Source organism: Mugil cephalus, chromosome 19, assembly GCF_022458985.1.
Source record: "Mugil cephalus isolate CIBA_MC_2020 chromosome 19, CIBA_Mcephalus_1.1, whole genome shotgun sequence".
Lineage (NCBI taxonomy): Eukaryota > Metazoa > Chordata > Actinopteri > Mugiliformes > Mugilidae > Mugil > Mugil cephalus.
Genome location: NC_061788.1, coordinates 875224 through 903077, shown reverse-complemented (window position 1 = coordinate 903077; position 27854 = coordinate 875224). Strand labels below are relative to the sequence as shown.

Genomic DNA, 27854 nt, shown 5'->3' with positions numbered 1-27854 from the left:
TTGTCTTAAAACCCACTTTTATTCTTTGGCTTTTATTTTTTGATCCTTTCTTTTTATTTTTTCTTTTGCAACAAAAACAGAACAAAATGCAAAACCTGACATCTGAAAAATAACGAGCTGGATCGCTACGTCTCTACAGACACGATCAGTGTGAAAGACAAAGTCCTGAAGTTGATCTATAGACAGTCATTTTCTTATGGAATGAATCTAAAGAAGGAAGGATTCTCTCTAGTATTGTTTTCAAACGGGTTTTATGTGAAATTTGCTCGATAAAAACATGTTTGAAGAAAAGCATCGTTTGAATCCGTGTTCTTGGCGTGACGTCAGAGGATGGCACACGTGTTCAGATTGATTACCGATTACAAATCAATCACGACAAAAGAATCATGGCGATTAGAAGCTGACGGGTCCAGCGTTGATTAAAGCTCCAAAGATCCAAACGTCCTCTCTATTAAAACTCTATGCTAATGCTAGCTTAGCTTAGCTTAGCTTGCCGCAGACAAAGAAATCTGGTCTGATCTGACAGATGACAGGATGGAAAGGACTGGAACGTTGGACAGAACAGCTGATGAGTCCTCTGGTGGACAGGAAGACACTAAACACTCACTGATGTGTAAATAAAGTTTTTATGGTTGGTTCTAGTTGAACTGTCTTCATCCTTCATCATGTCTCACCCGCTTTCTACATTAAACACAACTCTGGGACAACACGAGGACTCAGTGCACTGGACAGAGGAGGACAGAGACCAGAAAAATACGACCACCAAGAAGTGACATTGGTCTGGTGATGTCCACCGGAGGAGACATCCACCGGAGGAGACATCAGACTCTGATGAGGAAGTCGAGGCCGAGGGAGGCGGGGATGTGGAGCGTCTCCAGGCTGAGAGAGGACGGAGTGAACGGGAAGAGGACGGGGAAGGTGTGTTTGGTGTCCACCAGCAGCTGGAGGGGGTCGTTCCTGTCCTGGAGTTGGTTCTGAAACAGAGGACAATGGTCTCAGTCGTCTCTGTTAGGACATGTACTCAGTATCCTACATACGTAGTCAGCTCTACTGGTTCAGTCTGTAACAGCTCCACCCAAACACAAGGTGGCGCTGTGTCTTTTTACCAACGGAGCGATCACAGCTCTGGTTCCATGTCTGTGGAGGTGGAGGTCAGCCATGCTAGCTAGGCTAGGCTCTACGCTAACGTCATAGCCTCTGTGTATGTGATGAAGTATGAATTGTGGGTCGGGGCGTTTTAAGCCTGACGTCGTCTCACCTGAATGTTTCTGATGAAGGACACGGTGACTCTCTCCTCGAACTCGTTGAGTGGTGTGTAAAGGTTCAGGATCTTCACGATCTGCAGCAGAAACAGAAACAGATGAAGCCCAGACCACCACAGACATACAGACCGAGGGTGGTGGTTCTCATGGGCGGGCTGGTCGGACCTGCTGCGTGGTCAGGGCGGTGCACAGAGAGCAGATGGCCTCGGCGTCCTGGGACGTCTTCTTCTTGACCTGCAGCAGCTGGGCGGCCTGGATGATGGGCTCCAGAGTGGCTGCAGCTTGACTCTGGTACAGGTTATTGGCCCGGAGCCACTCCTCCATCTGACTGGTGTTGTACCTGCACAGATTAACATCAGCATCTTAGCTCATCTTAGCTCTGCTGATGAGTCCTGACAGGACCAGTTTCATCTGGACATCATGTTCATCATATTCATCATATCGGTGGTCCACGAGGAGGAGGAGGAGGAGGAGGAGGAGGAGGAGTCTCTTACCTGAGCTGCATGCCGGTGCTCCAGGAGCATACGTCTTTGCGTAGCAGCAGGTTGTTGAGGGTGTTGGCGTTGATGCAGTGGAAGAGTTGCCGGACCACCTGGCCGATGATCTCCGGGTCCAGGCCGTGGTCCCTCATGATCCCGTGGAACTGGCCCAGCTGGCGGATCAGAGCCTGGAGGGTGTAGGTGTGGGGGCCCCCCTCATCCATGTCCATGCTGGACGAACGGTTCCTGTAGCCCATCGGCTTCACCCCCGCGAGACTGGGGATGCTCTCACTCTCCAACATGGCCGACACTGGAGAGAGGAGGACGGAGAGCTCAGAGGAGGAGGAGGGGGAGGAGGAGGAGGATGGTGGGGGAGGAGGAGGGGGATGGGAAGGAGGAGGGGGAGGCGCTCACCGATCATGGGCTGGATGATGCCCTCTGCCACCCTGATGAGCTGCTGGTAGATCTGGATGGAGAGGTCACTCAGAACCTGACGGTACTCGGCCAGGTCGAAGTTCTTCAGGCAGTGTTCGTTCTGTTTGACCGTGTTCTGGCTCATGAAGGCCTGAGGAGAACCAGACAGAACGGTGAGGAGGAGGAACCATGAGGAGGAACCAGACAGAACCGTGAGGATGAGGAACCATGAGGAGGAACCAGACAGAACCGTGAGGAGGAGGAACCATGAGGAAGAACCAGACAGAACGGTGAGGAGGAGGAACCATGAGGAGGAACCAGACAGAACCATGAGGAAGAACCAGACAGAACCGTGAGGAGGAGGAACCATGAGGAGGAGCCAGACAGAACCGTGAGGGGGGACCGGAGCAGAACTGACCTCGTCTCCACTGTACTGTTTGAGGCAGTGCAGCAGGCGGCTGGTGTTGGCCAACCAGAAGGACGTCATCTCAAAGTCCTCGTTGTTCTTCTACGGACCAAAGACAACACGTTAACATGGAACATGGAGCGTACATTGTAGAACACAGAACATGCCTGTAGTCGGAGAACAGGTGTGTGCAGAACCCACCTTCAGAACCTTCTTGATGGCGTTGATGGAACCCGTGAGCAGAGACTCCACCTTCTGGTCGTCGTTGATGTAGTCGGCGTGGCGGATGCACATGAAGAGGACGTAGGCCGGGAGACACGGGACCGTGGCAGAGACGGTGCTGGGCTGGACGTCTGCAAAGAGACAAAGACAAACCATGGACCAGGAACAAAACCATGGACCAGGAACCAAACCATGGACCAAGAACCAAACCATGGACCAGGAACAAAACCATGGACCAGGAACATAACCATGGACCAAGAACCAAACCATGGACCAGGAACCAAACCATGGACCATCTAATCAGTTCATGGCTCTAACAGAGTCTCATGTTTAGTTTATTTCTATGTTAATGTTCAGTAGAATTAATCCACCTGATGAACGGATGAACTGGAACAACTTCAGGACAAACTCAGGGTTCCGTGAACCCACACTCTGACTAGTCATCCATCCATCATCCTCTCATCCATCCTGTCATCCATCCTCTCATCCTGTCATCCATCCTCTCATCCATCCATCCATCCATCCATCCATCCATCCATCCATCCATCCATCCATCCTGTCATCATCATCCAACCATCCATCCATCATCCTGTCATCCATCCATCATCCATCAATCATCCTGTCATCCATTCATCATCCTGTCATCCATCATCCTGTCATCCATCATCCATCCATCCATCCATCCATCATCCTGTCATCCATCCAGTCCCTGTAGTGAAGGGGGTCTGACCAGTGATCAGGGTCTTGACCAGCAGGGCCTCGTCCTCCTTGCTGTACTCCAGCATCCCCTCAAAGTCCTTCTCCTTCCTCTGGACCGTCACCTGGCGGCTCAGCTCCGGTTTGGACCGGCTGCTCAAAGACGCCTGATTGGCTGAAAGAGAAGATGGACCCGGATCAGTCAGAGACCCGGAGAAGAGTCCTGGTCCTGGTGGGATCTCGTCCAGTTACCTTCCAGCTCCTGGACCTTCTTCATGTAGATCCTCAACTGCTTCTTCAGCTTCCGCTCGTTCTTCTCCAGCTTCTCCACCAGCTCTTTCAAGTCCTGCAAACAGAAACACACCTGTAAGGAACCCCAGCCAGACCGGAACCAGAACTGGAACCAGAACCGGAGTCAGACCCTGAGTCTGAGTCTTAACCGGAATAGGAACCGTCTTCTTAAACGTGTTCTTTAATGACCAGCTGATAAATGACTCGTTGGTGGAAACTGTCCAGTAAACAAACATCTCCTTAAAAGTTTATGTCTGAAGAAAAACACAGAACATGTTCTTTAACCCGGGTCTTTAAATGTGTTCCTTAGTCCAGTAGTTCAGAACCTTTCTGGAACCAAGGCTCACATTCACTTTAGAAAAATCCCACAACACAAATAACATGGCACAAAAAATGTGACTCAGTGTACGTGGTTACGTCATGGTTACGTCATGGTTACGTCATGGTTAAGTCATTGGTTAAGTCATGGTTACATCATTGTTACGTCATGGTTACGTTTCATGAGTCACATGCTCAGCAGTTCTCGTACAAACCGTACTGAAGCGCTAACACTGGTCATAGAATCTGGACTTTAGGGGCAAACGTTCTAGGACACAGAACAATCATCTAGTCTGAGAGGCCCTGAGACTTTAAACACAGAACAGAGTCAGAGTAAATCCAGAGAAAAAGGAACCTCTACTCAGACTAGAACCTCCATCTGGGTCTAACCTCCTCCAGGACCCAGTTCAGACCGAGTCCTTGTTCTTGTCCAGTATTTATCCATCATCTCTATCATCACTGTCTCCCTCAAAGTATCAGGACTTATTCTGTAGTTAGAACGGTTCATTATTCAGCTGCTGCCCTCTAGTGGAGGAGGAGATAAATGTTCACTGGTATAGAACCAGGACTAATTATAATATTATAATTATATCAGTGAACTAATAATCACTTTCTGACCAGTTAAGTGAAACTGGATCATTTTCTGTGGAACAGCGATTTAACCCTGTCCCCTGTCCCCTGTCCTCTGACCCTGTCCCCTCACCCTGTCCCCTGGATGTATCCTCTGACCCTGTCCCTTGATCCTGTCCCCTGGGCCTGTCCTCTGTCCCCTAGGCGTGTCCTCTGACCCTGTCCCCTGATCCTGTCCCCTGGGCTTGTCCTCTGTCCCCTATGCGTGTCCTCTGACCCTGTCCTCTGTCCCTGTCCTCTGACCCTGTCCTCTAGGCGTGTCCTCTGACCCTGTCCCCTGTCCCCGTCCCCTGGGCGTGTCCTCACCAGGTTGTCGTTGGTGAGGCGGGTGATCTCCTGCTGGACGCTGAACTCCACCTGAGCCTCCGGAGACAGGGACATGGTGTAGTTGAGGATCTCCTGCTTCTTCTCCAGGTCGTCTCTCAACAACTCGATCTGAGTGTGAAGAGCCTCCAGTTCATCTTTATGCTGCCTGGACTGAGTCTGGAGCTGAGCCTCCAGGAGCCTGAGGAGGAGCGGGAGGAACAGGAGGAGGAGGAGGAGGAGGAGGAGGAGGAGATGATGGAGGAGAATGGTCTCATTAGTGATAACTTCTACTGACAGAACAGCAGCAGCTCTCAGACCAGACCAGACCAGATCTGATCTGGTCGGGTCTGGTTCTACAGTCCACGCTGCAGCTGCTGTTCTCCACACTTCAACTCAGGACCAGGAGCAGGACCAGAACTACGCCAGACTAGAGGAGAACAGGAGGTGGATTAAAGAGACCTGGCTACTTGTTTGAGGCCCTGGTAGACCAAGACCAGCTCCCCATCTTCATTCAGATAAGACCAGTCCTGATGGTTACTGTGGTCCAGCAAGGCCAGCAGAGGAGAGAACAAGAACATGAAAAAGAACATGAAGAACATGAAGAAGAACATGAAGAAGAACATAAGGGACATGAGGGACATGAGGGACATAAGGGGGAAAGCAGAGAGCAGACTCAGAACCATCACGGCCTTAAACTCAGACTGAGCTGATCTTCGTGGTCCAGTCAGATGGTGTCAGCTCCTTGATATCAGGACTCTGTCTGGCCAGGTCTTAGCATAGCATAGCATAGCATAGCATAGCATAGCATAGCTGGTCCAGCCTTGTTTTAGTCTGGTCTGGTCTAATCTGGTCTGACGAGGTCTAATGAAGCAGCAGGAGGTCTGGTCCAGCTGAGTCCTGGTGGGAATCAAAGGGTAAAGAGGGACTCACTGTTTGGACTCCGTCAGACTGGAGTCCACTTGGTCCAGCTCCTCTTTGTTGTGGTTCAGGTCTTTGACGGTCTCCTGTTCCAACACACAAACAACACGAGTGAATCTGATTGGCCCTGACTCATCCCGCTCTCTGATTGGCCCTGACTCATCCAGCCCTCTGATTGGTCGTGACTCATCCCGCTCTCTGATTGGCCCTGACTCATCCCGCTCTCTGAAGGGTTCTCGTCCTCCCGTTCAGGGTTTATTCAGAAAAACTTTAAAAAGGAAACTGGACTTGGAGAGTTGTGAGAACTGAAGAAGCTACTTGGAGGTGAAATGTCCAGTTCCTTGTTTAATATTCATCAAGAACCTTTTGTTCTTCTGTGGGTTATACCCACTGGTGGGTCTCTTTAGACTCTCTTAAGACCCTTTGATGGGTCTCCTTAGACTCTCTGGTGGGTCTCTTTAGACCCTCTTTAGACCCTCTGATGGGTCTCTTTAGACCCTCTTTAGACCCTCTGATGGGTCTCTTTAGACCCTCTAGTGGGTCTCCTTAGACCCTCTTTAGACCCTCTGATGGGCCTCCTTAGACCCTCTTTAGACCCTCTGGTGGGCCTGTTTTGGTCCTCGGGCCGTATGTTTGCCCCCTGTGGTCTAGGTGCTGCCTTGGCTGTGATCAGCTGATTAATGGACTCACCAGGTTGTGGTTCTCCTGCAGCTGGGCAGAGCTCATTATCTGAGTCCTGAGGATAAGCACCTCCTCCTTGCGGGCGTCCAGCTCCTCATTGGCTGCTCTCAGCTGACTCAGCAGCAGGTTGTATCCGTCCTGCAGCTCATTGGACGAGCTGTCCTGTGACGCCCTGTCTGCCAGGCTCCTCCTCAGCTCGTTCAGGTCGTTCTTCAGCTTCTTGTTCTCAGACTCCAGCTCCTGTCTCTGCAGAGACACGACCGTCCAGAGGGTCAACGTGTCCCCCAGCGTCCACACTCACATCTCTCATCATCAATACAGACCTTTAACTTTAACCAACTCTAGACCTTTAACCTTTAACCTTTAAGTCCTTTACCTTCTATCACATGTGACTATAGCGCTGACTAATAGGAGCAGAGGCCGTAACCATGGCGACTCCTCCTTCCTGATAAACTGAGCACTAACTGAGCTCAGTTTAATGTTTCCTTTAAACGTGTTCTTTGACATGTTCTCTAAACTTGTTCTTTCATGTTTTCTTTAACATGTTCTCTAAACTTCTTCTTTAACAGTTTCTCTAAATTTGTTCTGTGAAATGTTCTCTAAATGTGTTCTTTAAACGTTCCTACCTTCAGGTTGTTGTAGGCCAGATCTGCCGTCTCCTCTGAGGTGGGGCTCTTGGCCTCAGGGCCCTAGAAGAAGGAACCATGTGTGATCAATGCTGTAAAGAACCGGATCACAATCCAGACAAGTTCTACTGTTCTGATTAGTAGCGTCACCTTGCGCTTGGCGAGCTCCTCCATCTTGTCCACGTTGCTCTGCAGCCTCTTCCTCTCCTGCTCCAGCTCCCGGACTCTCTTCTGCAGCTTCATGAACAGACTGATGTCCATGGAGGCCTTCTCCACGCCCATCTCCTGCAGAACCACCAGAACCATCAGAACCATCTGAGCCACGGTACCATGACCACACACCAGAATTAAAGAGTGAATGAAGAAGTGACTGACCTCCACCTGCTGGATGGTGTCCTCCGTGTCTCCCACCTCTGAGGTGGAGATGGATGGGTAGTTGGAGTCCGACTCCAGGCTGCTCTGGTTGGACGGGTTCCTCCTGTGGCCGGGGTGGAACTGGAGGACAAAGGAGGACGTGAACTAAACTGAACTGAACCAAGCGTTCCTCTCTCTACCTGGAGCATGATAGAGAACATTTATAGCTAATTACTGGATGAACTTGTTAACAGTCACCTTGTTCAGAGACATCTCCTCCTTCAGGTTGTCGTATCTCTGCTCCAGTCTGGAGAACTCCTTCAGGAGGTTCTGGTAGCGTTCCCTCTCCTGATTTAGCTCCGACTGCAGAGACACACTGCTGGCCTCCACTAATGACACACAATACAACACATGATACAACACATTAACACACAACATGACGTCAACAATGAGACGCAGCGTTCTGAGTTCTAGGTTCTCACCTTCAGAGTTCTTGGTGTTCTGCAGGATCTTCTGGTTCATTTCCTCCTTCTCAGCCTTCAGCAAAGAGTTTTCTGCCTCCAGCTCCTTGAGCCTCTGGAGGAACACAGCAAACACAACAAATACAACACAACAAACATGGAGTCAGTCAGGAGAGACACAGATCAACACATTAACAAACTGGTCCAGTGTTGATTGTGTTGTTGAGTCTTTGTGTCCAGTGTGTGAGTCTGTGAGTCCTTCAGACTAAATGTTCCTGTAACAGCTGATCAGGGTCTAATCTGATCAATTAATCAGAACAGAACCAGCTGAGTTGTGAGATGTTGGTGGTTTCCTCTCATCAACTGATGCTACAACATTTCTACTGGATGAAGGTCAGGACTTTGACTTGTTCCTAAACATTCATCCGGTTCTTCTGGAGAACCACTGGTGTTCTTGGGCTCCTTGTCTTCCTCCATGACCCAGTTTCTCTTCACATTCAGCTCATGGACTCATGTCCTGACATTTTCTTTCAGAGTTCACTGGTAGAATTCACAGTTCATTGGTCCATCAATGATGAGCAGATGCAGCAGAACAGGCCCAAACCAGGACATAAGCGCCCACATGTTTCATGGAGGGATGAGGTTCTGATGCTGGAATGCAGTGTTGGTTCATCTCCAAACATGACGATGCCCAAACATTTAAACCAAACTATTCTACTCTGGTCTCATCTGTCCACTAAACATTGTCCCACATGTTCTTTGTGGACAGAGAGCAGTGTCTTTGGTTGTTGAGTGGATTCATCAACATGAACATCAGCCAATGTGAGAGAGGCCTTTAGCTGCTTAGAAGTTCCCCTGGGTTCCTCTGGTTCCTCTCCCACTATGATGGAGTGATGTTTGTTGGTGGACCACTCCTGTGGAGGGGAAACAGTCGTCTTCAATCTGTCTGACTCTCTGTGGATTATTTGTGGCTTCCAGACTCTTTACAGATGGTTGTGGAACCTTTTCCAGCCTGATGAGCAACAACAACTCTTTTTCTGAGCTCCTCACAAAGCTCCTTTGTCCGTTGTCATCACACTTCAACACAAACATGAGGCAAATCCCTGATTCATAGAAACTAAACCAGGAACTGAGTCTCATCACATTCATGGAAACACTTCTGGACTCATGGACTCTGGTTTAATCCTAGACCAGGGCCACATCCAGACCAGTTTAGTCTCAAGGGGTCAAACCGTAACCGTAACAACCTGTAAATAACAACAACTCCAGGCTTTTTCCATTCGTGTTAGTGCAAAGAAGAACAAGGACATCAGGAGAATGTTTATATTTAATAAAATGTCTTTTAAAAAAAAATGTTTTCTTAAGAAAAATAAGTGTAAGTGTTGTCTGCTGCCTGGTTCTAGTTCTGGTTCTGGGTCTTACAGTTATTTTCATTGAAAGTTTGTAGTCTTCTATGTAATTTTCGCACCATGTAACTTGATGTCGTGGGCCAGATCAGACCCTCTGGGGGGCCACCGTTGGCCCTCAGGCCGTACGTTTGACACCTGTGATCTAGAGGTTCTCCTCTGTGTTAGATAATATTGACTCTCTTTAGTGTGATATAGTGGTCGGGTTCTTTCTGGATGTTCTGAGTCGGTTCTAACCTGTGTGAGGCTCATCTTCTCGCTGCTGTGCTCCTCCTCCAGCTTCTTCCTCTGGGAGTGCGCCTCCTGCAGCTCCTCCCTCAGCCTCTCCACCTCCTCCTGCAGAGACGTCAGCTGACCTCCGTTCTCCTGGTGACGGCGGAGCTGCTCCAGCTCCTTCTGCAACTTGTTCACCTCCGAGCCCAGACTCACGTTGACCGTCTGCAGCTGCTCGTTCTGAGTCCGCAGCTCTTTGGACTGAGACACACAGTTAGCAGCGTTAGCATTAGCATCATTAACAGCATTATTACCACCATTAACCCTCCATCTAGAACCAGGAACCATATGTGGTAACGTGGTTCCTGGTTCCTCTCAGTGAGGTTTAGTGTCATGTGGTTTTCATTGAGCCAATCAGAGAAGATCCAGGAAACATCGTCAGGTCTAATCAGGGTCTAATGTGGTCTACAAGGTCCCCCTCTGACCTGGTTTATTAGGAACCATGAAGAAGAACAAGTGTCCTAATGTTTCTAATGTGATGATGTTGACAAGTGTCTGAATCAGCTCTGATGTTCTAATGTGACAAATACATGTTTACATTAGTTTAAGGACCAGGAACCAGATATGAGACCAGGAACCAGATATGAGACCAGGAACCAGATGTGGTCCTAAAGTCTTCTATGTCCTATGATTAGACTCTAGGGTTGAGAGTAGAAAGTATTTCTGTGAAGGTTTAGAGGGTGGAACGTTGTCCCGGTCTGTTCTACCTGGTCGTCCATCTTCCTCTGCAGCTGGACGATCTTGTTCTCCATCCCCGTGTTGAGTTTCTTCAGATGTTCCGCGGACCGAGCTTCGATCTTGAGCTGTTTGAGTTGTCGTTTGGCTCGAAGCCGTCTGAAGGCACACTGGATGGTGATGGCAGCGTTGCGGGCCCGACGGAACCTCCTCCTCTGCAGCCAGCCCCGCACCCTCTTCTGGATGATCATGGCCTTGTGGTGCAGCATGAACTGGAGAGGAGCAGAGTCGTTAGAACTCACTGGAACCAGATCCAGAACCAGACCTACTGTGTTCTATGTGTGTTTTAAGTGTGTTCCAGGTGTGTTCTAGGTGTGTTCTAAGTGTGTTCTATGTGTGTTCTAGCCATGTTCTAGCCGTGTTCCAGGCATGTTGTGGTACCTCCCAGAAGACGCGGCGGGTGAACATCCCCCGGGCGAAGGCCTGGATGGTGACCACGGCCCGTCTCACCCTCTGGTAGGCCCGCCGCTCCCTCACCATGCGGTACTGTTTCTGGCAGATGACGGCAGCTCGGGTGCGACGCAGGAACTCGGCGTACCTGCAGGAGAACGGGGGCGGGGGGGTCAGAGGAGCCGGAACATGCAGCAGGAACATGAGGAGGATCCGCGGTGGGCGGAGTCAAACCTGCGGGCCATCAGGCCTCGGCCGTATCGCTGCAGGGTGATGGCCATCTTGCGGATCTTGCGGTAGCGGACTCTCTGCAGCCAGCCTCGCACCGTCTTCTGGATCTTGATGCAGGCCGAGCGGAACTTATCGGCACGCAGCTTCTCCAGGTACGCCACCTGGCCCGCCCGGAAGAAGATCTTGGTCTTTCCAAACTGGAACATGTCGGGATCCTGGACACAAACCATTCATTAATGGAACAGAAAAACATAAATATATATATGTGATGCATTTAATGTCATATTATATTATTTGAATTTTCCCTTTGCTTCTTTTTTTTACATTTCTTAACTCAGATGTTAATTAACGTTTGAAGAATTAATATCAGTGTAAATTAATAAAAAACACAAATATAAATCTATAAATTAATTAAAAACAGAAATGAATTAATGTCTGCATTCATTTATAATTTTCTTATACTTTGCTTTTTTACATTTCTTAATGTATTTCTATTTTCAAATGTTTGAAGAATTATAACATGATTAATAACAGTGTAAATAAATATAAAAACACAAATATAAATATGCAAATCAATATCTGAAATAAATGTATTATTATTTGTGGTGCGTTTAATGTCAATGATTTATTTATTGGGTCATTTCTAAATGTTTCTAAACTTTTCTTTAAATCTATTTAGTTCTGTTTATGTTTATGTGACTTAATACAGTTCAGCTTCATTAGATGAGTTGAGGAATATATAAATATAATAAATACAATAAACTGACCAGTTGATCAGAACCAGACCTTTAAAGTACCCCTCTGATGAGAACCAGGCCTTTAAAGGACCCCTCTGATGAGAACCAGACCTTTAAAGGACCCCTCTGATGAGAACCAGGCCTTTAAATGACCCCTCTGATGAGAACCAGGCCTTTAAAGGACCCCTCTGATGAGAACCAAACATTTAAAGGACCCCTCTGATGAGAACCAGGCCTTTAAAGGACCCCTCTGATGAGAACCAGACCTTTAAAGGACCCCTCTGATGAGAGCAGGGTTCCAGTCTGGGTCCAGGATGCTGTTGGTTCTTTACCTTTATGAGGGTCTCCAGCAGGTTCCTACACACCAGCTTCTTGTCACTTGACATCATGTCAGATTTCTTCATGAGAACTCGGTACCTGTTGAAGAAGTCCAGGTACGTCCACCTGAAGACAGCAGGGACACATGTCAGTGGTCTGGTTTCTGATCGGATCCCTGATCGGTTCTGACCAGGCCCCAGGTTTTAGGAGCCAGTATCTGGCCTCGGGTCACAGGAGCGTCGGTTCTCCTACCACCACTAAACTATTAGAAATACATCAGACACAGCTTCTGGTCTGGAACAGTGTCATTAAACTAACGGAGGAGGTTCTCAGGGAACCGTGGATCATTTATCTGGAGAACCCCCTTACGAGACTCATGATACTAACAAGACCTGAAAGGACTGATCATCAATGAGGAAATATATTAAAACGTGAGGTAGAGGAGTTAGAGGAGGTAGAGAAGATAGAGGAGGTGGAGGAGATAGAGGGTTAGAGGAGTTAGATGAGATAGAGGAGATAGAGGAGATAGAGGAGTTAGAGGAGTTAGAGGAGATAGAGGAGGTAAAGGAGGTAGAGGAGTTAGAGGAGATAGAGGAGATAGAGGAGGTAAAGGAGGTAAAGGAGATAGAGGGTTAGAGGAGATAGAGGAGTTAGAGGAGTTAGAGGAGTTAGAGGAGTTAGAGGAGATAGAGGAGTTAGAGGAGTTAGAGGAGGTAGAGGAGATAGAGGAGATAGAGGAGTTAGACGGTTAGAGGAGGTAAAGGAGGTGGAGGAGGAACGTTAGAACCAAAATGTCAGAAATGTCGTATAAAAAACAGAAGAAGAGTCTAAATGGAAACAGCTGACTGGTCGTCACTGACTCCTCATTAAAGCTCCTCCTGGTCCCAGAGACACAGAGCGTCTGTCCTCTCAGAGACAGGAAGTAGCATCGTATGGTCTCTATGGCAACGGAGAGGTCATTCAGAGGACAGTGATCAGAGGAGGAGGAGGAGGAGGAGGAGGAGGAGGAGGAAGGACCGACCTGGACGGGTATCCAGCGGCGCTGATCCGGATCGTCTCCAGGACTCCGCAGGCCCGGAGCTGCTGCACCGCTCGCCTCGAGTCGAACCTGCAACGACAGAACCTGGGTTAGAACCGAGCAGCTGGGAACCATTAGACCGTGGAACCACAGCCTCGTCCCACCTCGGCCTCCGGGACGACATCAGGACTCAGACTGGCTCAGCTGAGACTGGGGCATGTGACCAGGACCTAACTTCATTACCCTGCCACAGCCTCTCCAGACTCCTCCCACCTCCTCCAGACTCCCCCCACCTCCTCCAGACTCCCCCCACCTCCTCCAGACTCCTCCCACCTCCTCCAGACTCCTTCAGACTCAGTCCAGCAGCTCCATGGTTAGTTCTACATGTTCTATACTGTGTGTTTTCCATGTTCTGTCCACCTGACACATTATCTAGAGTCTGTTTATCAGACACTGTGTCCACAGACTGGATGAGAACGTTCATATGAACCTTCATGTGTTCCATCCTGAACTAAACTGTCTTGAATGTGAGAACTCTTTTAGAACCAAGTCAACGGGAGCGTTTTAATTTCATTACTGACCGTTACGGTGTGTGGTCTGTAGGAGCTAGCCCACGGCTAAGCTAATCTCATGGTGTTTATGTAGCTGCTTAGAGACGATGAAAGAAAATCACACTTTTAAAACGACGTCATGTGGTTCTGTGACGTCATGTGGTTCTGTGACGTCATGTGGTTCTATGACGTCATGTGGTTCTATGCTGCTGTTGATCAGAGAATCTGATGATTCTGGATCTGACTCACTCACTGACTGGATTCAGGTCCTGGTCTCAAAGAGTCACACAGTTGTTATTATTAACAGGTTATCATATGTTCTCTACATTCTATGTGCCACAGGTTCTGTGTGTTCTGCATGTCCCAGATGTTCCACATGTTCTGTGTGTTCTGTGGGCGGTACCCGGCTGATAATTCACTGCTGAATGTTTGGTGATGACTCACGAGAACGCCTCCTTCTCATCGTTGGGTTTGATGCAGCGGACGTAGTGAGGAGTCGTAGCGTTCAGGGTCTCCATGAGGAGATGGAGAGAACTGCGGAACTGAACCACACAGAACCACATGTTAGAACCAACACAGAATCTCAGGAGAACCACAGATAATCACAGGGGAACCACATAGAAATGAATGAGAACCGGAGAGAAACATGTAACACCAGAACCAAAGACAAGTGGAGAACTGACCTGGAGCCCAACGGTCTTCCTGTGTTCTTTGTTGGGAACCTTAGGAACCGTCTTGGCCGATCGGACGTTGACTCTGGACGACTTGGAGGATGGAACGTCATCCTTCTCGTGGAACAGATCAGCGACGAGCTGGAACTGGACCAGAAGCAGACACTGAAACCGGTTCTTCTAAAAACTCATAAAATCTAGTGCTTCTCTGTCCTGGTCTCTGGTTCTATCCCTGGTTCTGGTTCTATCCCTGATTCTGGTTCTTGACCCTGGTTCTGGTTCTATCCCTGGTTCAGGTTCTCAACCCTGGTTCTGTTAATGTCTTTGGTTCAAGTTCTGTCTCAGTCTCTGTTCTCTCAAGTCCTGGTTCTAGTTCTGTCTCTGGTTCTGGTTCTGGTTCTATCCCTGGCTCTGGTTCTGGTTCTGGTTCCTACCTGACTGGCCTTCAAGATGTTGATCTGCTCTTCGTAGACTGTGTCTCGGTTCTTCTCCAGAAATCCTTCACACTGATACTCGACCTGTGGAGAAAACCCAGCAGTTAGAGAACCGTTTACAGGTTCTGGTCCTGGTCCTGGTCCTGGTCCTGCTCCTGCTCCTGTTCCTGGTCTTAAAGAAACGTCTCACCTTGTCGGCGAAGTGGATGATGATGAAGGACGTGTTGGACATCCGAGGTTTCTGGAAGTGGGCGCTGCTGGAGTTCTGCTTGTAGAGCTTCTGGGCCCAGTTCTGATCCGTCCCCTTTGGAACCTGAACCACAGACACGTTAGGGTCAGGAGGATGCTAACATTAGCTTAGCATGACAGGGTGAATCATTAATGATAGGAGGATGCTAACATTAGCTTAGCATGACAGGGTGAATCATTAAGGTCAGGAGGATGCTAACATTAGCTTAGCATGGCAGGGTTAATCATTAATGACAGGAGGATGCTAACATTAGCTTAGCATGACAGGGTGAATCATTAAGGTCAGGAGGATGCTAACATTAGGTTAGCATGGCAGGGTGAATCATTAATGACAGGAGGATGCTAACATTAGCTTAGCATGGCAGGGTGAATCATCAATGACCGACCTTACACTCCTCGTCCAGCAGGTCCAGGATGCCGAGTCGGGCCTCGATCAGGTCGATGCAGGGCTGGTTGTCGTAGAAGTCGATCAGGGTCCAGGGGATCTGCTCCTTCATGTACTCCTCCTGCTCCAGCTTGAAGACATGCTGAGGACAGACAGAGACGTTAGTGTCCACACAGGCACAGGGGGACAGGACGTCCTACATGGAGACAGAGGGGAGGGATAGAGAGACAGAGGGACATCCTCCATGGAGACAGAGGGATAGAGAGACAGAGGGACGTCCTCCATGGAGACAGAGGGATGTTCTCCATGGAGACAGAGGGATAGAGAGACAGAGGGACGTCCTCCATGGAGACAGAGGGATGTTCTCCATGGAGACAGAGGGATAGAGAGACAGAGGGATGTCCTCTATGGAGACAGAGGGACGTCCTCCATGGAGACAGAGGGATGTTCTCCATGGAGACAGAGGGATAGAGAGACAGAGGGACGTCCTCAATGGAGACAGAGGGATAGAGAGACAGTTGGACGTCCTCCATGGAGACAGGGGACTCACAGAGTTGAACTGTTGCTGCAGCTTCTCGTTGGCGTAGTTGATGCAGAACTGCTCAAAGCTGTTGACCTCGAACGTCTCAAACCTGAGGACATCAGAGACATCAGAGACATCAGGGAAATCAGGGACATCAGGGACAGAGGACAGAGTGGACGCCTACCCGTAGATGTCCAGGACCCCGATGAAGGAGTGCTGCTTGGAGGACGTGTGCAGAGCTTTGTTGATGTGCTCCACGATCCAGTCGAACATTCGGGCGTAGATGTGTTTGGCCAGAGCGTCCCTGGCGTTGGACGCCTGTCTCAGGGACATGTTCTTGACGTACGTCTCCGACGCCGTCGCCAGCTTCCTGTGGACGAGCCAGTGCTCCATCTGCTGGAGCTCCACTCCCAGCAGTCTGCAGAAATGTCCCAGGTGGACATCGTCTCTCTGATGTCAGCAGGGGCAGAGGACATAAGAGAAAGGCATCAGTGGGGACAGGGGACAGAAGACAAAGACATCAGCAGGGACAAGGATATTATCTGTGGTGCATTAAACGTCATCTTATTTTATTTTTGTTTTTCTTAATATATTTCCTAATGTTGCAGGGACAGAAGACAGAGACATCCGAGAGAACATAGAGGACAGAGACGTACCGAGACGTGGCAGGAGTCCCCGTCTCTCTCTGAGCAGATCTGGATGTTTCCCAGGTGAAGGATGGACGCCACGATTTTAAAGATGCTGCTCTGGCTGCTCTCCTTGATCCCTGCAGAGGACACAACACAGCATCACAGCCGGTAGGACCAGGGGACAACATGGGGACAACATGGGGACAACATGGGGACGTCTCCACAGTCTGTAGGACCAGGAAACAACTGATGGGATGGATCAGAATCACAGCCTTAAGAGCCAAGATGGCCGACGTGTAGCATGAATCTCTGAGTTGTTCCTTGATGTCCTTACGTTTCTGTGGGGTCCACATCTGGGCCCCAGGCCACAGGTTTCCTACCACTGACTGGCAACGGGTCCCGATACTGGGGACCATGATGCTAACGGTGCTGATGCTAACGGTAGTAACCGGACTGATCTGGTACCAGTGAGTGTTTAATTAGCTTAGCCTCCTTAGCTCTATAGCTGCATGGATGGAAGTGAAACTTCATGTCTGAGACCAAAAGTTTGTCTAAAGTTTGTCTGGACTTCACCTCTAAAGATGCAACAAGGAGGAAACACCTGGAATTAGATCCAACATCTGACCACACATAGCATTAGCATTAGCATAGCATAGCGTCTTTGATGCCTGACAGACCCCACAACACTAGTTTATTATTATTATATTGGTTCATTTGTTTCTTTTTTTTCTGTCCAGGACCAAGACCAGGACCAGGACCAGGTCCAGGTCCAGGTCCAGGTCCAGGTCCAGGTCTAGGTCATCTAGAGCTGAACTTGGAGGGGGTTTTGGATCATTGGTGTCCAGATCACCTGTGACCTGGATGACCTGATGAGTCCTGGTTCCTCACCCAGCAGTGTGAAGGCCTCCCTGGTCTTCTTAAAGTCCTCAGCATCGTTCACGCCCTCGATGAAGATGTTCTCTCCTAGAGAGGTGTAGGTGAAGTCCTCAGCGCTGCCTGGAACACAGAACCAGACCTCACATCAGAGCTCTGGGGAAACCACACGGTTCTAGAGATCGGAGCTCCTCCCCCCGGCCATCTGAGCTCCTCCCCCTGGCCCACTAAGCTCCTCCCCTGGGCCACTGAGCATTACTGTTTGTAATTAATTATTATTATTATTATTATTATTATTATTATTATCATTATATTAATTGTTCCAAGTATTAAAGGTTGATTACATTTAATTATTCTGCTTTTATATTTTTATCTTTATCTTTTATCTATGTGCATTAATTATATATCTATATCTAGATATATCTAGATACATGTATCTGTGTGTGTGTTTAAGTGTGTGTCAGGAAATGTTTGGTCAAATGTTTGAAGTTCTAAAAGAACTAACTGGTCATTCAGTTACTGATTAAAGGGACGAGTTCTTCTTTTCTTCTGTGAACGTAATAAAACGAGATAAAGACCAAACGTAGTTCATAGTTTTATTATCAGACTGAAATCTACTTGGTTTCCTGTGTTTTCTACTTTGTATTTACCTGCTGACGTTTTTGTGCCATAACATATTTACTTTTTATATCTTTTTATTGTTGCTCTGTTCTTCCTCACGTTGTGTCTAATTTCCCCACAGAGATAAGTGAATCTGGTCTGATCCTGTTCCTGATTTGAAGCCACATATTCCTCATTTCTGAAACATGTTTCTTCTTTTATGGTTTCAGTCGACTGTGATTTATAGAGGAGGAGGCGGAGGAGGAGGAGGAGGAGCAGGAGGAGCAGGAGGAGGAGGAGGGTGTTAATGTTCCACCAGCTCTGGTTTATCATTAATCTGAACTCAGGTTCCAGACGAGTCAGTTTATTAGCGTTGGACTCACTGAGGCCGAGGTCTTTGAACTCTGGTAACGAGGCCGAGGCGCACAGCTGATAGAAGACGTGGTAGTTCCTCTCGTCCTCCGCCTGGGACACAACACAACACAACACCTCAGACACGTGTCCACCAGTCCAACATGTCCCACCAGTCCACCAGTCCAACATGTCCCCCTCACCTGGAAGACGACGCGGGACTTCTCCAGCAGGTATGTCCTCATGTTGGCCCCGATGATGTGGTAGTTGCGACTGAAGCCGATCTCGATGTACTTCCCAAAGCGACTGCTGTTGTCGTTCCGGGTGGTTTTAGCGTTTCCAATGGCCTGAAGGGAACCAGAGGACAGAGGACGGGTATGAGGGGACACGTTCTTCACACACAGCTCTGATGCTAAGCTAAGCTAAGCTACGCTAAGTTTATTGAACAGTTTAATGTGTTGAGTTCCTCTAGGGTTGTAGGTCACAACATCAAAGAACATCAAAGAACCTTCTCAGAGAAGGAACAAACCTCTGGAACTATGTAAACGTGTGTGTTTATGTCTATAATAATGTCACACACACACACACACACACACACACACACACATGTGTGTGTGTGTGTGTGTGTGTTCGGTATTCCGGTCCATGGACCAGAGTAGACCCTCTGGGGCCTCTTTTGGTCCACGGGCCTTATGTGTGGGCCCTGTGTCTTATAGTATGTAACAGCCTGTCCAGTCCTCCAGGGCTCTGGACGTCTCTGTCCAATGAATGAATGAGATGACGCCCACCTCCATGATGGGGCTGGAGGCCAGGACCTTCTCCTCCACGCTGGTGTCGTTGGCCGACCCCCCCACCGTGGCGAAGTACCTCATGGCGTATTTAGCAGAGACCGTTTTCCCTGCTCCAGATTCTCCGCTCACGATGATGGACTGATTCCTCTCATCTCTACCGGGCCAGCACCACAGAAGAAGAAGAAGAAGAAGAAAGAAGAAGAAGAAGAAGATTAAAATCACCTGATTGAACTACAGGACTAGAGGCTCAATAACAGTAATAATAATATAACATTAATATATTAATAATAATAACATCTCAATATTTAGACTTTATTCTGGTGAATTATTCTCTAAATTAAATTATTCTCTAAATCAGTTTCTGTCTTGTGAGGAACTTTTACAATGACCCAGTCAAAGTGATCTACCTACAGTATATATATATATATATATATGTATATATATATATATATGTGAGTATGCGTATATATACACACACACATATACACACATGTACTGGGTATATACAGCACACATGATGTAATTGAAGCTGTGCGTTGCTGTGGATATGAGCCACTGATGGCGATAAAAGCATTCAAATTCAAAACATGTTGAGCGCCTGCTCTAAATGCCCCATTACTGACTGTATGTTTGAAGATGAGGAGGTGTGAGGAGGTGTGAGGGGGTGTGAGGAGGTGTTAGGGGGTGTGAGGGGGTGTGAGGAGGTGTGAGGGTGTGTAAGGAGGTGTGAGGAGGTGTGAGGGTGTGTGAGGGTGTGTGAGGAGGTGTGAGGAGGTGTGAGGAGGTGTGAGGAGGTGTGAGGAGGTGTGAGGAGGTGCGTCTCTACCTGGCCATCTGCTTATACGCCTCCTCAGCCACAGCGAATATGTGAGGGTCCATGTCTCCCATGTTCTGGCCACTGTAGGCGTTGATGACCTCCTCCCCGTAGATCTGCAGCTGCTCATACGGATTAATGGCCACCAGCACGATACCTGCACACATGACGTCACACATGATGTCACACACATGACGTCACACATACACATGATGTCACACACACACATGATGTCACACACACACACACATGATGTCACACAAACATGACGTCACACATACACATGATGTCACACACACACATGATGTCACACATGACGTCACACATACACATGATGTCACAACCACACATGATGTCACACACATGACGTCACACACGATGTCACACATGACGTCACACACACACATGATGTCACACATGATGTCACACACACACATGATGTCACACATGATGTCATGCACGATGTCACACACATGACGTCACACATACACATGATGTCACACACATGACGTCACACACGATGTCACACATGACGTCACACACACACATGATGTCACACATGATGTCACACACACACACATGATGTCACACATGACGTCACACACACATGATGTCACACACACATGATGTCACACACAAATGACGTCACACATGATGTCACATATACATGACATTATACGTGTCATGTGTGACGTCGGCATGTTGTCAGCTACATTAGTGCTAGCAGGTTGACGGCTACATTAGTGCTAGCATGTTAACGGCTACATAAGTGCTAGCATGTTAACAGCTACATTAGTGCTAGCATGTTGACGGCTACATTAGTGCTAGCATGTTAACAGCTACATTTGTGCTAGCAGGTTGGCGGCTACATTCGTGCTAGCAGGTTGGCGGCTACATTAGTGCTAGCATGTACCACAGTAGGTGTAGATGTGGTTGGACTCCAGGAATCGAACCCGCAGGTTGTGCAGCACGGCCGGTTCATGGAGGTAACTGAGGGCCGTGAGGTCGTTCTCCCCCACCAGGATGTCGGGGTTACGCAGGAACGGGAGGGGGTTGGATTTAGGACCAATGGGGTACTCCAGAGGCTGAGGCACACAGAATGAACACATGATGAATGAACACATGATAAATGAACACATGAATGAATGAACGTATGAATAAATGAACACATGATGAATGAACATGTGATGAATGAACACATGTGATGAATGAACGTATGATGAATGAACACATGAATAAATGAATGTATGATGAATGAACACATGATGAATGAACATGTGATGAATGAACACATGTGATGAATGAACGTATGATGAATGAACACATGAATAAATGAACGTATGATGAATGAACGTATGATGAATGAACACATGAATGAATGAACACATGAATGAATGAACACATGAATGAATGAACACATGATGAATGAACACATGAATGAATGAACGTATGATGAATGAACACATGAATGAATGAACGTATGATGAATGAACACATGAATGAATGAACGTATGATGAATGAACACATGATGAATGAACGTATGATGAATGAACACATGATGAATGAACACATGAATAAATGAACACATGTGATGAATGAACGTATGATGAATGAACACATGAATGAATGAACACATGATGAATGAACACATGAGTGCCTGGGTACCGTCTCATCCTCCAGGCGCAGGTGGAGGACCGGTTCTCCTTCCTTGTAGTCTCTGGTGATCTCTGCAGCCTTCCACACCTCGTCAGGGTCGGGGATCCAGACCCTGGTGAACTGGAACACATCAAACACACAACATGAACACAACTACTACAAACAGCCACACACATCATGTTACTCCTCCAGATCATGTCCTCTGGTCCCTCTGAACACTAGACGGGTTCCCTCCACGTTAATATGGTGATGGACTCGACCAGACCAGTAGCATGATGAGGCTAATGCTAATGTTGATGCTGATGTTGATGCTAATGTCCTGGTTTGGGCCTGTTCTGCTGCATCTGGTGATCACTGATGGACAAATGTTCCAGTTATTTTAAGGAGAAATGTGTCAAACAGAAACTAATGGAATCTAATAGTTTATAATAGAATCTAATAGTAAATAATAGTATCTGATACTATACACATGTAGATCCTACGTGTTTCCTTCAGCTCCATGTTTGTAGTTAGTTTATCTTGTTTCTCCTGTTCTTCTTCTCTCTATCTTCTCTGGTTCTACCCGGCTGGTCTTAGACAGATGGTTTCTCCATGTGAGCTGGTTCTGGTTCTGGTTCTGGTCCAGGTTTCTTCCTGTTAAAGGGAGTTTTTCCTTCAGGCTGCTCTGGAGGTTCGTCTACATTCACTCTGTCAACTCTTTATTTTAACACCAGTTAAAGTTCTTTAGTCATTATTTATCTCAGTGTTCATGTCTGGGAAATGGAGGGAGCTGTTTCTGCTACATGTCAACAAAGTCTAACAGGATAAATTCCTCTGTTACTAAGACCAGAGTTCCTCTTTGATCAGACGCCCACATGATGAGACTGGAACCCAGGTTCTCTGACATGTAAACGCTTAATCAGACGACAACAGGACAACATCCACAACCGCTGGTCACAGAAGAAGAAGGTAAACGGAGCTGGTAGAAGAACCATCTGAGGGACAGCGCCACCTATCTGCTCCAGAAGCAGCTCCACATTACAACAAGATTAACAAGATGAACTGTTATCACCTGGTTGTTGTTTAAATGTGGGTCTGACACATGAACCACTCTTGATCATTATATGACGTAACAGGTGAAACAGACAGTTTAACCCACTGAAAACACACTTATCGCCCCCTAGTGTGGAGGAGGAGGACATGTTCCCTCAGTTATTAGATTTTCTCTGTTTCATGTAAAGTGGAACAAGGACACATTCAGAAAGATGAATTTAGAGCACGGCTCCATTAAACTGTGACTTTATAAAGTGAGCTGAGGACCAACCACACTCCTCCCTCCAGACTCCTCCCCCTCCATCTCTTTAAAACTAAACTCAACACAAACACGTCACTTCTTTGCTTTGATGCAAATTCTCTCCCTGAAACCAGAAAGTCATTTACATCCCGTTTCCCTGTGACGGCCGGGATCCACCAAACACTAGACATCTCTACACAACCCAGGGACACTCTGAGACAACACTGCTACTCAGTCCATGTGTCAGGAGGTGGGAACACAACTGGATGATCAGTGAGTGTTTCTGTTAATTAGCCAAAATAATAGGAACACAACCCAGCTCCACACTGACCTCCTGATTCACTGGTGTACCTAATGAACTGGCAGCTCCTTCCTTTCCTGCCTCTGATCATCGGAGAGAAAGAAGATTCTCAGACGTGGTGTGAGGGTCAACAACACGACAACAATAAAAGGGGGGTCAGAAATGTAACCAGGAAGAGCAGAGGGGCAGAGCAGCCAATCAGAGGAGGCCTGCGTGGTCATGTGACCTCCTGTTTATCTGGGACATGGATGTGGCAGCCAATCACGGAGCCCGACCAGACCAGACCTGAACGGGGTTTAACAGGGTCTCTGCTCCGTGAGAAACTGGATCCACGTCCTGACCAACAATGAGGCCACAACAGCTCCCTGCACACAGGAATGTCTGGGAGGGGGAGGGGCCACAGCACAGCCTCAGTCAGCTGATCAACAGCTGATCTGAGGACACTCAACCAGCTGATCCATCAACACTTCCTTCCTCTCTCTTTTCCTTCCTTCCTTCCTCCCTCTCTTCCTTCCTCTCTTCCTTCCTCCCTCTCTTCTCTTCCTCCCTCTCTCTCTTCCTTCCTTCCTCTCTTCCTCCTTCCCTTCCTTCCTCCCTCTCTTCCTCCTTCCCTCCCTCTTCCTCCCTCTCTTCCTCCTTCCCTCCCTCCTCCTCTTCCTCCCTCCTTCCTTCCTCCTCCCTCCCTTCTCTCCTTCTCTCCTTCCTTCCTCTCTTACTCCTTCCCTCCCTCTCTCTTCCTCCCTTCCTCTCCTCCCTTTCCTCCTCCTCCTCTCTCTCCTCTCCTCCCTTCCTCTCCTCCCTCCTCTCTCTCCTCCTCTCTTCCTCCCTCCCTTCTTTCCTCCCTCTCTTCCTCCCTTCCTCCCTCCCTCTCTCCCCCCTCCCTCTACCATGCTGCTTTGTTTATTCTGGTTCTTCAGGTTTTTTAGCTGAACCAGGTGAGGCCCAGAGAGGCCACGCCCACTGACGGCAGCTCCGAGAAGCCACGCCCACTGATGTCAACCCAACGAGGCCACGCCCACTGACGGCAGTCCCGAGAAGCCACGCCCACTGACGTCACCCCCAGGTGAACTTCCTGTGGGCGTGGCCTCGGGACCTTTGATCCCAGCTGCAGCTCAGAGCAGGACAAAGGTTCCTGATTTCACTGAGACAATAAATCAGCTGATTGGTTGTTCAGGCTTCACCTTCAACCCCAAACTCACACATTTCTTTCTTTCCTCCTTCCTTCGTATTGTGTTCCATTCTTCTGTGTCATGTGACTGTGAGCTGCGTCTCTTCACATTAATTAATGATCAGTTCATCTCAATCAACAGGAAACATTCAAACACACAGAAACGTCCAATCAGAAGCTTCTGAGGAACTTTCTGGGCGGGGCTTAGACAACGGAGGCTGCTGATTGGTCAAATGTTCCACTGACAGAAAAACAACACAAACACACAAAGGAGGAGTCTCTAATAAACGTGATGAACCTGCTGAGATGTGTGTTAATTAGTTGTTAATTAGGTGTGAACACAGAGAGAGAAACGGACAAATCTGATCAATTTCTTCATAAGAAATGACTCAAAACCGTAACAGGTTTTAAAAAAGAGCATTTATGACGTTCAGAAGGAAGGAAGGAAGGAAGGAAAGAAGGAAGGAAGGAAGGAAGGAAGGAGACAACGAGCCTAAAAAGTCATTTTTAGTTTCTCTCTGTTCATATCTGTTCATGTTCTACCTCCTCAGATACATTCACCCTCTGTTCATGTGTTCATATACATGTGAGTCACTGATGTAGGAACAGATGGACCCCCCCCCCCCATAAACCTCACCCCATAAACCTCACCCCCCCAACCCATGTTTCTACCTCCTCATTCCATAGCCCTGACCCCAACTCATTATCTTCTAAAACAACACAAATACACTCTGAGTGGCTTTAACAGAGACACACAACAACAACACACCACAACACAACAACAACACAACCCCAGCACCCTCCTCAGAGTCTCTCAGACCGGACTGGATCAACATGAACGTGACCATGATCCAGTCGGGTCTGAGGATTAGATCTGTGCCTCCAGACGTAATCAACAGCTGCTCATTAGTCTCATTAACCTCGTTAATCTCGTTAATCTGTGGACCAGACTCAGGACGCCGTTGCTATGACGACGCCGTGGTTCCTGTCAGTCAGCTGATTAATAACCATCAATGTTTCATCCTAGAACCTCCTCTACACTCTGGTTCTAGTTCCTGTCCAGCTCCAAAGAGGGGCTGATACGCAGTCCAGAGACTTAGAACCAGGACCTTAAAAAAGAACCAGGACCTGCAACAGAACCAGGACCTTAAAAAAGAACCAGGACCTGCAACAGAACCAAAACCTTCATCTGAACCAGGACCTTCAACAGAACCAGGACCTTAAAAAAGAACCAGGACCTTAAAAAAGAACCAAAACCTTCTTCTGAACCAGGACCTTAAAAAAGAACCAGGACCTGCAACAGAACCAAAGCCTTCATCTGAACCAAAACCTTCATCTCTTCATCCAGGTTCCACCTTTAGAACCGAGGAGCTCTACATCCAGACCAGTTTCTGTGGTTCCTATCGTGGAGACCCCCAGAAACCTGGAGTCACAGGTTGTAGACTCACGCCTGTCCTCAGTAATCTGATTACACTTGATCCAGGTGAAACAGGTCCAGGTCTGTAGTGGGACCTCGGAGGAGCTGAACTCATCCATTCATCCACACACACAGCCTTAGCTGGGAATCGGCTCTTCTGATTCACTCCCAGACTTCGGTTCTTCTCCCTGAACCAGAGTCCGTTCACAATCTGCTGGTTTTAAGCTGAATCACCTCTAACCTGCTCTTCCACACCTCCGACAGGTGAGTCAGCACCCGCTACAAACACCTGAGCTCCCGCAGGTGGGCTCTGAGAGCCGGGCTCTGGGATCAGGACTGCGGGGTCAGGACTTTGGGCTCTGGGCCGGGCCAGGTAGACTTCCAGGTGTGACTCACCTTGGTGTAGAGCTCGTTCACAGACATCCTGACCGATCCCTCTCTCCGCCGCTTCCGAAACCACCGCAGGAGTTTCGGTCACTTTGTTCGGCGGAGCCTCGGTCCCGGGGCGGAGTCCGAGCCCCCTCCTCCCCCGGCGGCAGGTGCCTTTCCTCCGGTTAAAATCAAACACACGCCGCGGTGCCGGAGCGGCTCCGGAGCCCAGAGATCGATCCACAAGTCCGGAAAGAAAAGAGCGAAGGATCCGCAGGTGGAAAGAGGCCGGTTCTTCCTGACAGCCGTGTTTTCTCTGCACGCTGATTGGCTGCTTCCCAGCACGCACGCACACACACACACACACACACACACACACACACACACAGACACACACACACACACACAGACCCGGGTCCTGATCCATGTTTAAATGTGTCTGTATATATATGATAATGACTAATTAACTAATTAATAATTAATTAACAGAGCCCTCTATCTTTGTTCAACTCTTTGACACAAACTACACAAACTGAGCTACACACCGAGCGCAGACAAACTGAACACACCTCAGAGAGCAGACAACACCCGGGTGCATCATGGGAAATGTAGTGTGTCCCGCTACAACTACAGCCTCCAACAAAACGTCAGCTTAAACCGTCAGAGACCAACAAACTGGGGCAGGAATACACACAAAGAAACACACAAAAGTACACAAACGTACACAAAGACGAGCCAACAGAGAGAAAACTAAAAGTCAACTAAATAAATAGACAAATAAATAAATAAACAAACAAAGAGACAAAGAGCAGCTCAGAAAATAACTCATCTCCATCTGTTAGAGCGTCTTTCAGGTTTAAGTCAGATTTTCTGTCGAGTGGAAGGAACAATAAAGAGCTCATAGGGTTAGTACTACTACTACTACTACTACTACCACTACTACTACTACTACTACCACTACTACTACTACTAATAATAATAATAGTAATAATAATGCTACTGATTAATATCTGTACCGTGGTGTAGGGGTAGTACTGCTCCTCCATCCTGGTCTGTGATTTCCAGCTGATCTCATTCTTCACACCAGACTGAGCAGCTGTTATCCAGCTAATTGTTTCACTCCCAAACCGCTCCCTCTGCTGGAATGAACCACAGCGACTCCACCCTCAACTTCACCCACAACAACAGCTCAACCAGGCTTAGTCTGACTCACCAGGACTCAGCAGGACTCATCAAGACCCAGCAGGACTCATCAAGACCCAGCAGGACTCACCAAGACCCAGCAGGACCCAGCAGAACCCAGCAGGACTCAGCAGGACCCAGCAGGACTCACAAGGACCCAGTAGGACTCACCAGGACCCAGCAGGACCCAACAGGACTCACCAAGACCCACCAGGACCCAGCAGGACCCAGCAGGACCTACCAGGACCCAGCAGGACCCAGCAGGACCCACCAGGACTCACCAGGACTCACCAAGACCCAGCAGGACTCACCAGGACCCACCAGGACCCAGCAGGACTCAGAGGTCCTGCTCCCAGACTCTGACCGTTGTGTCTTAATTAATGAGAACTTCATTAATATTAATGAACCATTAATTAATAGTCAGAGTCCGAGCTGTCCCTCTAT

General features: G+C 48.3%; 1 protein-coding gene across 2 annotated transcripts; it reads right to left on the bottom strand.

Annotated features, from left to right (window-relative positions):
* On the bottom strand, positions 1–27377 carry myo5b (myosin VB). Of its 2 annotated transcripts, none has more exons than XM_047570131.1 (39): positions 27245–27377; positions 21710–21820; positions 20957–21128; positions 20056–20200; positions 19227–19383; positions 18642–18785; positions 18471–18552; positions 17503–17610; positions 16642–16751; positions 16170–16435; positions 16013–16094; positions 15464–15604; positions 15019–15141; positions 14829–14912; positions 14407–14541; positions 14168–14265; positions 13176–13262; positions 12169–12280; positions 11103–11314; positions 10860–11016; positions 10451–10690; positions 9708–9944; positions 8086–8179; positions 7862–7992; positions 7625–7744; positions 7400–7534; positions 7250–7312; positions 6633–6869; positions 5955–6028; positions 5025–5223; positions 3732–3825; positions 3514–3654; positions 2763–2914; positions 2574–2663; positions 2156–2306; positions 1757–2051; positions 1428–1602; positions 1259–1339; positions 1–974 (listed from the first exon to the last, which is right to left on the bottom strand). In XM_047570131.1, exons 1-39 carry the CDS (start codon positions 27272–27274, stop codon positions 822–824), a joined length of 5418 nt encoding a protein of 1805 aa, XP_047426087.1. In that variant the 5' UTR covers positions 27275–27377; the 3' UTR covers positions 1–821. The 2 variants fall into 2 exon arrangements, with proteins under 2 accessions (XP_047426087.1, XP_047426089.1); XM_047570133.1 differs by lacking the exon at positions 27245–27377 and adding an exon at positions 26256–26542.
* Between the last annotated feature and the right edge of the window lie 477 nt (positions 27378–27854).